The following is a 14,417-nucleotide window of genomic DNA, read 5'->3' on the forward strand; positions in this document are numbered from 1 at the left end:
AAATGTAGTCTCCCATCATGTTCTCGTTATACTGTCCTTGGTAGCGGACAGTATAGTAGTTCAAAGTCCAGTATATCCTGGTGGAAGCGCTCGCCTTGCTCCTCCGAGTACGCTCCCTTGTTCTCCTTGAATTTATCAAGATGAGCATCAAGGATATGGACTTTGAGGGACATCCTACAGCCCATTGTGCCGTAGTTCTTCACCAGAGTCTCAACCAGCTCCACATAGTTTTCGGCCTTGTGATTGCCCAGGAAGCCCCGAACCACTGCGACAAAGCTGTTCCAAGCCGCTTTCTCCTTACTAGTGAGCTTCTTGGGGAATTCATTGCACTCCAGGATCTTCTTTATCTGTGGTCCGACGAAGACACCGGCTTTGACCTTTGCCTCAGACAGCTTAGGGAAGAAGTCTTGAAGGTACTTGAAGGCTGCCGACTCCTTATCTAGAGCTCTGACAAATTGTTTCATAAGGCCCAATTTGATGTGCAGTGGTGGCATCAGCACCTTCCGGGGGTCCACCAGTGGCTCCCACTTAACGTTGTTCCTCCCCACAGAGAACTCGGTCCGCTGTGGCCAGTCCCGCCTGTGGTAGTGCGCCTTGGTGTCCCTGCTGTCCCAAAGGCAAAGATAGCAGGGAAACTTGGTAAAACCGCCTTGGATCAGGAATGCCACCATTTTGAAGTCTCCTATGACCTTGATCCCATCTCAGAAAAATGCAGATATGTATCCATTTAGGCAGCTGGAACTAAACTGAACTGGTGGGCTTAAGGTCCCTGTATTTATACTACTATTAATATTACTGGAAAGTTCTAGAAAGTTCTAGAAGTTACTCCAAGTTTACTCAGCACTGAATCTATCTGGAATGTTCTGGAAAATAGGTAAACTTCAAAATATCACTGTCCTGGTCACAAAAGCAAAGTTTGTGGGGAATAATAGCCATTTTCTATACTTTTGAGGCATAAGCAATTAGGAAATAACACTTACTACCCAGGAACCAAAAAATAAAAAAAAATTGTTTCACAGTGTTATTTATGCTCTCTCTCTCTCTCTCTCTCTCTCTCTCTCTCTCTCTCTCTCTCTCTCTCTCTCTCTCTCTCTCTCTCTCTCTCTCTATATCTATCTATCTATCTATCTATCTATCTATCTATCTATCTATCTATCTATATATATATATTCAAATAATACAAATAAAAACATAATTTTTTTAATTCAGCATTGTTTCCAAAAGTTTTAGTTTCAACATGTTTGTTGTATTCAATATGTGAATAATAAAATACAACCTTTTCAGTGCTTTTTTTGTGAGGTTTAGGTGCTGTGCCATGCAACTGTGTCATTTCTCCTAGAAATGCAAACTGTAGAAAAAAAGGTATGTCATAGCCAACATGCTATTGAAATCATTGAAAGGAAACTAAAGGTACATTTTAACAATGTATGGGCGCAATTGTAGGCTACTATATAATGCAATGCAGCTTTAACTCATTGTTTGTCTTTAACAGGAAAACCATATCAGTGGTACACCAGCGGGAAGGATCACCCAAAGACCAGTTCCAACAGTGGCACTGCCGCACATCAGTCCAAGCATGTACAATTCTAAAGAAACAATACATTCTACATTTCAAACCACCACCATTATCCCCTCATTACGCATTTCAATGACTCATGTTCAGTATTGTATAAAATAAATGTGTCATCTACCAAACAAATTACACACACAAAACAAAAAAACAAAAAAAATCTAAACTGACTTTCTATGTGGTTGGCATATCTGTGATAAATCGTCTCTTAAAAAACAAACATGGCCACTCTATTCTTATTTTACCACCTTCTTTCAATGCAGTAACAGGTTTTTGCTTGAACCAATTTCTTTCTATCTAGTCCATACTCATTTCTGGTTGTTAATCATCAGATGGGTGTACAGTATATGCCCTTAGAATGTATACAGGTTGAATCACAGATACAAAACAGCACTGATTAGGGATGGACCCAGTTCAATTAAATGTCTTTCTCAGCTCTGCCTTACTGTCAAAACAAAATAATACAAGGTATTTTGTGTAAAATAGGTTATATTTTAGAAAGGGCATATGTTTACCCCTTTTGGGGTGGTCAGGGTGTTTATTCAAACAGGGAGACTTGTCTCGCAGTACACTCAGTGCATCTTGTACTCATAGCTACAGTATTGTGTGACAGGAGCTCGGGGTTTTAAGGACTCTTCTTATCTAAACCTTGTCTTGAATTTCAGCCTCATTCATCCACACTCCCTTAAATGTAGTTATGCTTGCTAATTACTTGTGTTATGAGCTTATGATGTGAGATTGCACTTCATTCAACTGAAGACTTGTTTGTTGTTTCTATATAACAGGAGTGCCACTTTGTCACAGTATACTATTATTTTTCTTCACAGGCTCTTTTGATTTCCCTGTTTATTGTGCAAGATTTATAGTGAACTTTAGAGTGCTTTGCAACAAACAATACCTCAGTTTACACTGATTAATACCTGGAAATGAATGTCAGTATGTACAGGTGGAACACCAAACAGAATAACAGATATCCACAAAGGTCAACGCAATGTTGGGATGATGCATTTTTATTGTATTGATTCTCTATATACGTGTTTAATTATATTTATTGTAACCCATCACTGTGTGTCCACTGCTAAAAGCACTCATGTAAGTGCTGAAGTTGAAACTGTATTCTAACAGATGCATTTTAACAAAATATATTTCTTTAAATTGATGCACTACAACACTAGCATGATCATATACTCAACATAAAGGTGACAGTATTATTTTTAAACTTAAAACAATTTTGTTCAAAGAAAACGTGAGACAGTAACTATAAGGAGAATTTTGTAATAAGGACATTTTGGCAGATTTTGATCTCATAATGTGTAAAGAATAGTACCTGCCAATAATATTCAGTTCTGACATAGCCATTGTAAGGTGCTAAATGTACAAAGCTCTAGGGTAGATAAAAGTTTGCACAACATCATATAAGCACATATCAAAGATAATGGTTACTTTCCAGAAATATCAGCAGTGTTATAATCACATAGGGTACTTTCAACGCATGGCGAATGGGATAATAATCAGACATCCTTTTTCTCATCACAGACTGTATTATCAGATTTAAGAGGCAGTATATTTCAAACTGTAGGGGTGGTTTGAATCACACAGGGAAGTCTAAGCCTCAGAATGAGAACATGGTAAGAGCAAGCCGGTGAAGAGTGGGTAGCGAGCCAGTGTTCCACAGGCAGTAAATAGAATGTTATTACTTCTACTCTCCAGTGGATGTGTGGGGATGTGAATACCAAAAAAAACATATGCCTCTCTGGTTTAAGGGCAAATGTACAGGTTTGCATTCCAAGGGACTGCAAGACTTCTATGGAACGTCTATTATTTCATATATCCTCCTACTTCTTCACACTCACATGCTGTACTAGTCATGCCACCTTTTTCCGTTAGTTTCCTGATGAAGGTATCTGATATCACGTCATTAGGCCATCTCGGTTTTATAAGCCAGAAGTGACTCCCAGGGATCTAGCTCTGATTATCAATAAGTAGTATACATTAACAACAACAAACAAAAAAAAGAAAATAGATATACATCCCTGTGAGTCAGTCATGATTGCAGTTCCATATAAAATTACAATTTCCAAAGTTAATAATGACAATAAAAAAGAAATGAAGACATTATTAAATGTAAATGTGATGGAATTGGGGATTTAGGTTTTCCAACCCCAAGTTAATAGGCATATGGTTTGGGGTTAGCTGAGAGCTAAACTAGATTAAAGAGCTCAAGACAGAACTGCAGTAGATGTGCTTCTAATGGAATGAAGGATACAAAGGGTGCTGGAGAGAAAGCAGGAAGCAGATGACAACATGACCTCATTGTCTTGGTCTTATATTCAAGTGCTACTACAGGACTTATTATTCAGGATTTTTTTTTTTTTTTTTTGCATTTCATACTGCTGATATGTAGAACTCAATAACCCAAGCTTCAGTCTGTCTGCTCCTGGCCTCAAATCATGTGTACATGTAGGGATATTCAAGTGTTGGTTTGTCCCTCTATGACTGAAGATGACCCCCAGCTCAGATTTAGGGGGTCAATGATCTAAGAAGCATCTTGTTTTGGTGAATTGCTTTCAAAAGAAAGGCCTACATAGTGATTGAATGTCTTTCAATCATCCTTTACATTTTATAATTGTTATTATAATTAAGAAGGGTTCTGAGTTCTGTTGCTTGACATTTGTATACTTTTATAATTGTTTTTATAATTAAGAAGGGTTCCGAGTTCTGTTGCTTGACATTTGTATACTTTTATAATTGTTTTTATAATTAATTAGGGTTCCGAGTTCTGTTGCTTGACATTTGTATACTTTTATAATTGTTATTATAATTAAGAAGGGTTCCGAGTTCTGTTGCTTGACATTTGTATACTTTTATAATTGTTATTATAATTAAGAAGGGTTCCGAGTTCTGTTGCTTGTCATTTGTATACTTTTCTGCTCCATGTGCTGCCATCTCGCTTGCTGGCCTGGGTTGTGTTCTTTGTTTTCTGCATTTGAGAAGTTCTGTGATATTGTGACCTTCAACTCTGTTCACTTCATTTGTAGCTATGCTTTGGCAGTCAGATCAATAGAAACTAATTATAAAAAAACAAAATGTAAATATCAGAGCCACAGAACTGAGAAACATTCAGAATTATTGCAGACATAATATAGCAGATGGGTAAACACACACACACACACACACACACACACACACACACACACACACACACACACACACACACACACACACACACACACACACACACACACACACACATATATATATATAATAGAACATAGAATATAGAATATCTCAAAGGATCACCCCTGACTATCTCATAATAAAAGGAGAGATAATAATAATGTTAATAGAGATTGTACAAGATTATACAAATAATTATAAAGTATTGGGTTAGCACTCCTTTATATCTGCTGTTTTAAATAGATGTTTATACTTTTACTTCACAACCAATATATTAATAAAAATGTACATGTGAAAAGAACAGATGCCCCCCCAGGCTACAAATCGCTGTTCTGGCTAGCTTATCTTTATATGAGGAGACGTCCCTGCATTCTGACACCAGGTCAGGTAAATCCCAATGCAGAACTCACTAGCCAGCGGTCATGAGTCAACTCTGACCCCATTCAAGAGAAACCCAGTGGTGGAGGTATCATTCAGTGCTAGCATGCCTTTATCAAGTTCAAGATGATTTCAGTAATATGAATGGTGGGATAGGAATGGTATCATTCAGTGCTAGCATGCCTTTATCAAGTTCAAGATGATTTCAGTAATATGAATGGTGGGATAGGAATGGTATCATTCAGTGCTAGCATGCCTTTATCAAGTTCAAGATGATTTCAGTAATATAAATGGAGGGATAGGAATGGTATCATTCAGTGCTAGCATGCCTTTATCAAGTTCAAGATGATTTCAGTAATATGAATGGTGGGATAGGAATGGTATCATTCAGTGCTAGCATGCCTTTATCAAGTTCAAGATGATTTCAGTAATATGAATGGAGGGGAGAGGAAAAATGTTTCAGTTTGAATGTTCTCAGTGTAGTTGTCTTCACAGTAAAATGTTATTCATTGTACACTCATTCACTATGGAAGTGACATAATATAGTATATTGGTTGAGATTAGTACTTGAGTTACAATTCCTAGTCTATATTTGTTTGATGAAGAAACCCCCATTCATTCTAATATTTAATATAAACTAAAAAAGCTGTGTGAAACAAATACAATAACAATCAGATTCACAGTTACCAACACCAAATTCAGCATTTTCCATATTGGCTGGAAGTCTGGCATGACAACTTGGATTATCCTGTATAGTGCTGGTCACTGATACTTTCTGTAAACTCAGTCAGTGAGTTGTTCTTTGAGTCTATTATTGCGTGACTCCTCAAAATTCAACTGATCAGATGAAACATTATTGGCATGTAAAACAAACTATCATTGAACAAATAGATAGGAATTGTTACATCCACACTGTTCTGAGGTATTGACTTTCATGTCACATATTGTACATTAAAAGCACCACTTACCTTGTCTTATTCTTGTTGATCATCGTGCAGTGGCTTCATTGACACTATATGAACTGTACTAACAGAGTCAACATTATGTACACACTTAAATGACACAGTTCATCATTTTAATGAGATGCAACAGACAGAGTGGTTCAGTTGTATTTAGTACTGCTAGATGACTATGATCCATTTGGTTATGTCTACAGCTTGAATAGCTAGTGTGCAGCAGGCAGTGGTGAGTTCTGGTATTGCTGGCAATCACTTGGATGCTAGAGTTCTGTCAGTATTATGGTCTGCTCCCTTCCCTGCTTTTAACAATGTCAACTCAGAGTCCATTGTCCCATGTTTACTTCTGTCAACGGTTTATTTCTTTATTTTAATAGAATGTTACCTCGATGGTATTATAATTTTCACACTGTACGGAGTAAAAAAGCTACATTTAAATGATTTTCAAAACTATCAAAACAATGAAAGAAAAATACTGAGCAATAGAAAACAGCACCTAAAATACTCTAGGCTACCCACAATTAAATGTATACTGATACAGTGTACCACTACCATACAGTGTACAAATGCAATACACATAGGGCAAAAGTACAATACGTAAATTAAACACTTGGGCTGAAACTTACATTAAAAAAATCACTTCATATAAACACCTACTGTACAGTATATTCAAACAGATGGGGCCTGTTTAGAGAAAATCTAGTGCAAATAGATGGGAGGGAGGTGTACTTGCATTGCAGTCATTTCTGGTTTGCAGTGCCGTGCTAATAGCGATCGGATGTTAAATGAGAGAAAGCACACTGTGTGCACTAATTGGAGAATGTTTTAAAATGCATTCAAGAAAAGATCCAAGTAACTACAGATCAGAGGGTTAGCATGTTCCTGACTGTTAGCACCGAATCACTTGAATAACACACTCGTACTGTACCCTGTATATCTACAAATCAGTGCTAAATACAATACATACGTCTTTGTATCGATCGCTGAGGTGCTCGACTATGAATCGCTGACAGAAAAACTGCAGATATTTTAAACGTACCCCTCTACTTTTTTCAACACGTATTTTCACTTAATATTTTAAATCTGTGTACAGTAACTATTTATCAATGTATTCATTGTTGCAGTTTATGCAACACATTTCAGCTGCCAGGGTAATTGTGAAGGTGCGTCTGAATGACTTACTGAATACGTCTCTGACGTTTTAATGAGAGGCAAATGAACTGTATAGCACGCGCTAACCGCTTGGAATTAGACTGTACCTGAACAACCCATAAGAACCACGGACAGCTCCACCAGCTCGAAACGTTCCTCCACCTCACAGCACATACCTTCCTCTTTAACCTGATTGACGTTACCAAAGCTTAATCGGAAACCAGCAGCCAAAACAACATCCAATAAAACAGGCTGTGGGCAGGTCTATTGTGCTTGTGGAAACAACACAGGAGGAGCCAGAAGGCTTGTTTTCAGAACGGACTCAGGTTAGGAGGCTCAGTTGAGAGAGGAACGCATCTGAGTGCACACGCTGCTGTCAGGACTGTACTGTACTCATTAAAAAAAAATAGGGACGACAATCGCTTTAACTTCTGCTATTGAACTGCTGCTAACAAAACTTCAGTGATAAATGTAAACACGTTTTTCTTCTTCTGGAGAACATACAGCTGAAGAGGAATACCTCTGTTATATTTCTTTTTTAAATTATTGTTATTATTTGGATAAAAGAACAATAAGGGATGGATAATGAAAAGTACTTGCCGGAGCTCATGGCAGAGAAGGATTCGCTGGATCCATCTTTCCTACACGCTTTACGACTGGTCAATCAAGGTAAACTATTATTATTATTATTATTATTATTATTATTATTATTATTATTATTATTATTATTATTATTATTATTATTATTATATGCTTTGAAGTTTTTTTTATTGTTTTAATTGAAATGTTTTACTCAATCGTAAGTTACACATGTTACATGAAACATTCACTAGGAAAGCTATCCCTGAAAAGTAACCGAGTCCCCAGAGGTGATGGATGACACACTTCTTTGACCATGATCTGTCAGCCTGTAATGCATTAGCGAGGTTCGAGGAGACAGCTACTTTAGTGGGATCAAAACAGCAAAGCAACTGACACAGTTTAATGTTGGGTTTTCCATTTCAATAAGCGTGTGTGCCGTTTACTCGGCTAGTTTCTTTAAAATAATTAATCTTTAATTGTTCTTGTTTTTTCCCCAAAAATAAGTTTTAAAAGCTTTGCAAATTCACATAGCCATGCAGTAACATACATCATTGGGGTATTTACACATACATCGTTGTGTAAAGCAGTTTCTAATCATGCACGTTTCTATTCAGGATCGTTGGTCTAGGTCAGTGTGCGTTTAATGCCACGCGTGATAAACTGTCAGTGGAGACCTGTATTGAGATCTCACACAGGTTTCGCAATAGGAAACGTCGTACAATTAATGGATTATGCATTTGGAATTTAATATGTTTATATTATATTACACAAGGGGCAGTTCTGAAGAGAACAATACTCAAATGAAATATAATAAAACATATGCTCTATAGGAGTTTAGCTGGCTGCGCTGTCACAATAATAATAATAATAATAATAATAATAATAATAATAATAATAATAATAATAATAATGATTGAGTATTATAAATTCTCTAATGTATTAGATTAAATATCTACCTTATTGATTTAACTCTAACACACAAACCGAAAAAGAGTCACCATATATATTTTTTAAAATAAGTGGTAATCAGGTATCATTTAATAGGCTCGCTTTGCTTATGCATATCTATCTATCTATCTATCTATCTATCTATCTATCTATCTATCTATCTATCTATCTATCTATCTATACACACACACACACACACACACACACACACAAGTTAAGTTTTTTAGAATAAATTACAGTGGGCTACTGTTTTCTTTTTCGGCTGGCTGGTGGAGAAAATCCGTTTAACAGCTTTGAATTGGGGTAAATCGTTAACAAGATATGAAAAGTCAGTCAGAATAGAATAATAAGAAATTCGTCTGCTGCTGGTGGCTTAAGGGGACCCCAAGACTTCTGCTTTTTTTACTGCCTCCCGTTTTTTTGAGCACCAGCCGCCACTGGTCAAACTACTAATGTTAAATCAATGTCCTATGTGCGTAGTTCACATGAAAGGCGCTATATAAAAATAAAGAAATTACATTATTATTATTATTATTATTATTATTATTATTATTATTATTATTGATGAACACAATAACAGGCACAGTCTTGATTGCTGTTCCCGCGGCTCCAGTAGAAAGAGTTAGGTTGGGGTCAATGCCTTGATTCGCGCTGTTGAAGAGTAAGTAATTTGGCTCTCTGCATGCAACAGCCAGATTGAAAAAGAGGAAACAAAATAGCATGGTTTTAGTTATGTTGTATTTGACGCGATTTCACAGCACTTCATTGTTCGTTCTGTGTGAGAACAATGCTATTACTTCATGTCAACAATGTTAAAAACAAACAGGTTGGAGTTCATGTTTTACTCGAGTTTTAACATGGTCTGGGACTATGAAAAAACAACGTTTTCTTCAGCTGAATTCCCCTGCCATAGCGTACCTGAAATTCGGGCAGGTCTTCATATATCGGACAACATAGCACACATGCGCTCATTTAAACGTGCTTTTGGGAGACATGGTGATGGAACTGATGTAATTAGGCTGTTCCTTATGTTACTCAGAAAACAGGGTTTCCCGCAGTATCCAAGCAGACATGATTTAATACATGTAAATTGTGCTTGCATGTACAGCTACGGCCAAACGTTTTGCATCACTTAGAATTTTATGTTTGCTAAATAATAATAAAAAGTGCGAACGCAATTCATATCTTAGTTTAATTTAGTTCAGTTTATTGACTTTGTGCCCGCAGGACCAGCACAGGTACATCTCAATAGTGCAGCACTAATACAAAGAGAGACCTAAGTAGAACATACTCAGTAATAAACAATACAACAATTACTATACCTCCAAAGTAATATCAATAAAGATACACACACACACACATATATATATATATATATATATATATATATATATATATATATATATATATATATATATATACACAATACACATACATATATTAAAATATAAAGATATTTATATTTTAATAACAATTTCATCACAACTAAAACAAGTTCAGCTCAGACGCAGATGACACTGAACAGCAGTTTAAACCCAGAGAGGCTTGATAATGACACAGAGGAATCCAGAAGGGCATTCCAGAACCGCAAGGCTGTGCCAAAGAAGGAATAACGACACAACTGAAGAGATAAGGACTGATGGACACAGCAGTTCTATGGAGACCTCTCAGCCCAGGTCTTTTACAAGCACATACTGACACAGAGGTAGATCACAGTAAATGCAGAACCTTACAGACGTGAACAAGAATAAAATAGGACCTTCTGCCACTTTCTGGTTTAAGAGAAGAGCAACTAAGAAAGTTGTCATGAGTAAAATGCCAATTCCAGTCATTCAATACAATCCTACAAGCACATCTGTGCACAGACTCAAGCTTCTTAGTACTGGATTTGTGAAATGGGTCCCAGACAAAACAGTTGCACTATAAAGTTGGTCTTACCAAACTCTTGTAAAGATGCAAAACAACACCTGGAGGGGCCTCTCTAAAGGAACAAAAAATAACCCCCCAAATTCTTCTCACTTTGCTGCAAACATAATTGTCATGGTGTGTCCAGAGCAAGTTATTAGATACCCAGACCCCCAGGAGCTTATAATGAAGATACCCAACCCCCAGGAGCTTATAATGAAGATACCCAACCCCCAGGAGCTTATAATGAAGATACTCAACCCCCAGGTGCTTATAATGAGTGACTGTCTTGATTGGGAAAAAGACTGTGTAGTAAGTGCTCCAAATCGGAGTTAGCTGTTTGTTTTGTGTTTTGTTTATTTTTGTGTTTATTAAAAATTAGCGCGTCAGTGCTTGAAAACTCCATTTCTGTGTGCTGGGTCGTATTCTTAAAGGGGCAACGAATCCGAGTGGGTGCGGATCTTTTACATTTGGTGTCAGAGAGTGTGGGTGCCCCTAAGACCCAGAAATGGATTTGTTACATTTGATCGAGCAGATCACGAGGAATGCAGTTGCTCAAGGAGAGCAACTGGAGAGATGGGAGAGAGAGATGAGGTTGGCTCCATTGAAGAGAAGGGAGCCAACAGAATTGGAGCTGCTGCTCCAAGAATGGGAGCAGGCTAGCGGAGCTCCGCAGCCTCCCGAGCCAGAGGGAGAGGAGCTGCCGCTTCCAGAGCCCAGAGGGGAGGAGCTGCCGCTGTCAGAGCCCAGAGGGGAGGAGCCGCCGCTTCCGGAGCCCAGAGGGGAGGAGCCGCCGCTTCCGGAGCCCAGAGGGGAGGAGCCGCCGCTTCCGGAGCACAGAGGGGAGGAGCCGCCGCTTCCGGAGCCCAGGGAGGAGGTGAAAAGCATACTCCCACCACAGCCCCGACCACCACCCCTACAGTCCGGTGCCGCTGCGTCCAGTCCCTCACCCCTTGCTCCAGGACACCCGGCCGGTCTTCCTGGACCTCCCTGTGCTGGGCCTAGAGCCCAGGAGTCTGCAACACTGGCCACAGCTCTGCCCCTGGTTCCCTGCTCCGCTCTCCCCGAGCACCCAGACGTCGCTGGGCTGCTGCCAGACGTCGCTGTTGCTCCCCCGTTCGCTGCTTCGCTTCCCTTGGGTGATTGGACATTGCTGCGCCGGTTCCCAGGGTAAGAACACTGTCCACTGATGCATCCTCCAGTGCCCCGGCCTACGCTCCGGTCGCCGCTGTCGAACCGTTGGGTCCCCTCGTCACTGGTGCGCAGTCCTTAACTGGCTGGGCCGGGACGTGGACCGATCCACCCTCAAGTCCGCCTGTGGAAAAGGGCGGAAAAGGACATTTATGGACTTGAGGGTGGGTGGTTGTGTTTTAGGGGAGGGGGTGGCCTTGGAATGGCCGTTAGTGTTGCACACTTGGGGGGGAGGATATGTAAGGTAGCGGGAATGTGAGACAGCAGGGAGGGGGTTAAAACCTCCCTGAAGAAAAAAATGGCACCTTTTGTATTGTTTAATTGTATTGCTTTTCTGTTAATTAGTTTTTGTTAATTATTCTATTGTTTTAATTTAATTGTTTTATTATGTATTATCCCCTGCACCCGGGGGTGATTAAAAATTAGAACCGGGTGCAGGGTATTTAAGACGTGCAGCCAGGCTGCACGGGGCTGCTGAGTAGAAGGAGGCAGAAGAGGTGCTCTGTCTCTGAGCAGTCAGAAAAAGAGTAAGTGCTGTGTAAACCTGTGAGTTGGTGTTTGTGTCGGTGCCAGGTAAACGGCTTAGCCGCCCTGCAAGTTAGTCAGGGAAATACCTGTGTAGTAAGTGCTCCAAATCGGAGTTAGGTGTTTGTTTTGTGTTTTGTTTATTTTTCTGTTTATTAAAAATTAGCGCGTCAGCGCTTGAAAACTCAATTTCTGTGTGCTGGGTCGTATTCTTAAAGGGGCAACGAACCCGAGTGGGTGCGGATCTTTTACAATATATATATATATATATATATATATACTGTATATCGTCAGACCGACGTCATCTCGCATTTGTAAATATTGACACTTGCTTTTAAAGGGAGATGCAGCATTTTTGTGCCTAACCCCTGTAAAAGTTGTCCAAATGTTTTTTTGTTTGTTTGTTTTTGCATTTCTAACCTTTTTAATCACAGTCTAGAGCTCTGCATTATAATTTCTCATTTCTCTTTGCTTCAGTGGTACAAACAGATACACGATGGTGTGATTGACAGAGCATTGTGTTTTGAGGAATCATATCATCATAAAGAACTGTCGGTGCGTACCAGTGGCAAGCCTGTCGCATACCAGTAAAGGTACGCGTACCACAGGTTGAAAAGCACTGGTCTAGCCGGTCAAGTGGAGTGGCTCCGTTACAACAGGTCACGTGGAAAACTGAGATGTTCAATTTTAAAAAAGGGATTCAAAGAGGAATCAAATGAGAATCTTTGGTATGAGGCTGTGCACAAAAGTTGGAAACTTATGAAATGGTCAAAAATCACTAAAGAATCGTGCCAAAAGCACTTTGATAAACATCCTAATCGTTAAAGGTTATTATTTTTAAAGGTGCCTATTAGCTATTAATTAAATCAGCATTTTGGGGTTTTTGCTAAAAAAATTGCTGAAATAAATAATTGTAGACATCCATTTCTTGTAACTTTTTTTTTTCCTTCATCCAGAAAAGCAAAATTTATGCTACAAAAGATTTTTCCTATAATTATTTGTTTTCGAGAAATTTCTAGAGATTATAAATTTCCATTGGGGTATGTAAAATTTTGACTACAACAATATATATATATATATATATATATATATATATATATATATATATATATATATATATATATATATATTTTTTTTTTCCTGTTACACATTACATGTGTGAGACATAACTAGACTAATTTGTTGTTCACAGAATGAGTGGAGAGGTCTCTGATAGGAGCAAGATACAAATTATGTTCTTACTATTGATTCATAAATGCTGTCATTACTGCGAATGCTTATTTAGGTGAATAATACAATCGTCCCTTAATGCAAAGCTCTTAACTACACAGAATGCTGTTAAACTGCTCTCTTGGTTATTCTCTGCACCCCCTAAGCACATGTGAAAAGTATGGCCCTTGAGAACAATCTTCTAATGAGCATGGAGTGAAAATGAATGGTCTACTTACAGTAGATTTATAACGTATTAGCATCAGCCTAAACCGTAAGGGCAAAACTGTGCTCAAAATAAATCTGTTAAGTGTACTTGCTGTGGGCAGAGGTTCATGAATGTGTTTGTGCTTTGTGTTACCTTTCACATGTGCTGAATAGTTAGAAAAACTCGAGTCGTACCTCATTACACATAGGAAGTGGCTGGCTACTATTACTTACCATAAGATCTTTAATTTTAATTGACATTACAGGAGGTAATAGGTTCCTTGTAAGATCCCAGTATCACCCTTTCCCTAATGTAATTCTAGTAATCTTTTTGCACTAACCCTTAGATTACAATTATTTTTTTGGCCACAGCAGTTGGGGAAAGAGTTAATGTGACTGCTGTACTAAATTGCTTCTTTTCAGTGAAGGGGAATGTAATTGAGGCACCAGTAGCTGACTCAAAATGATATATGGAGGAAACTTTTAAGGCTTTATTAATGAGATTCAGGATAAACTGTACCACATGTTTGCAGTTGGACACATTTATTGACCATCGAGTTCTGTTTGACATCATGCTTTTTTCCCTTTTGGTGCAAACGCCGCTGAACACTAGACCA

At 38.5% G+C, this 14,417-nt stretch overlaps 1 protein-coding gene across 2 annotated transcripts in view; it reads left to right on the forward strand.

The window, feature by feature from the left end:
• Positions 1 to 7,536: 7,536 nt before the first annotated feature.
• Positions 7,537 to 14,417, forward strand: part of LOC117394998 (KH domain-containing, RNA-binding, signal transduction-associated protein 3-like) — a 168,230-nt gene continuing 161,349 nt past the window's right edge. The window contains exon 1 of one of the 2 annotated variants that reach the window (XM_033993813.3): positions 7,537 to 7,902. In XM_033993813.3, the coding sequence (XP_033849704.1) occupies positions 7,812 to 7,902 (91 nt within the window). In that variant the 5' untranslated portion in view covers positions 7,537 to 7,811. The remainder of the gene's footprint in view (positions 7,903 to 14,417) is intronic. The other variant, XM_033993812.3, reaches the window with a different exon arrangement.

The sequence above is a fragment of the Acipenser ruthenus genome, chromosome 3 (genome assembly GCF_902713425.1).
Source record: "Acipenser ruthenus chromosome 3, fAciRut3.2 maternal haplotype, whole genome shotgun sequence".
NCBI lineage: Eukaryota > Metazoa > Chordata > Actinopteri > Acipenseriformes > Acipenseridae > Acipenser > Acipenser ruthenus.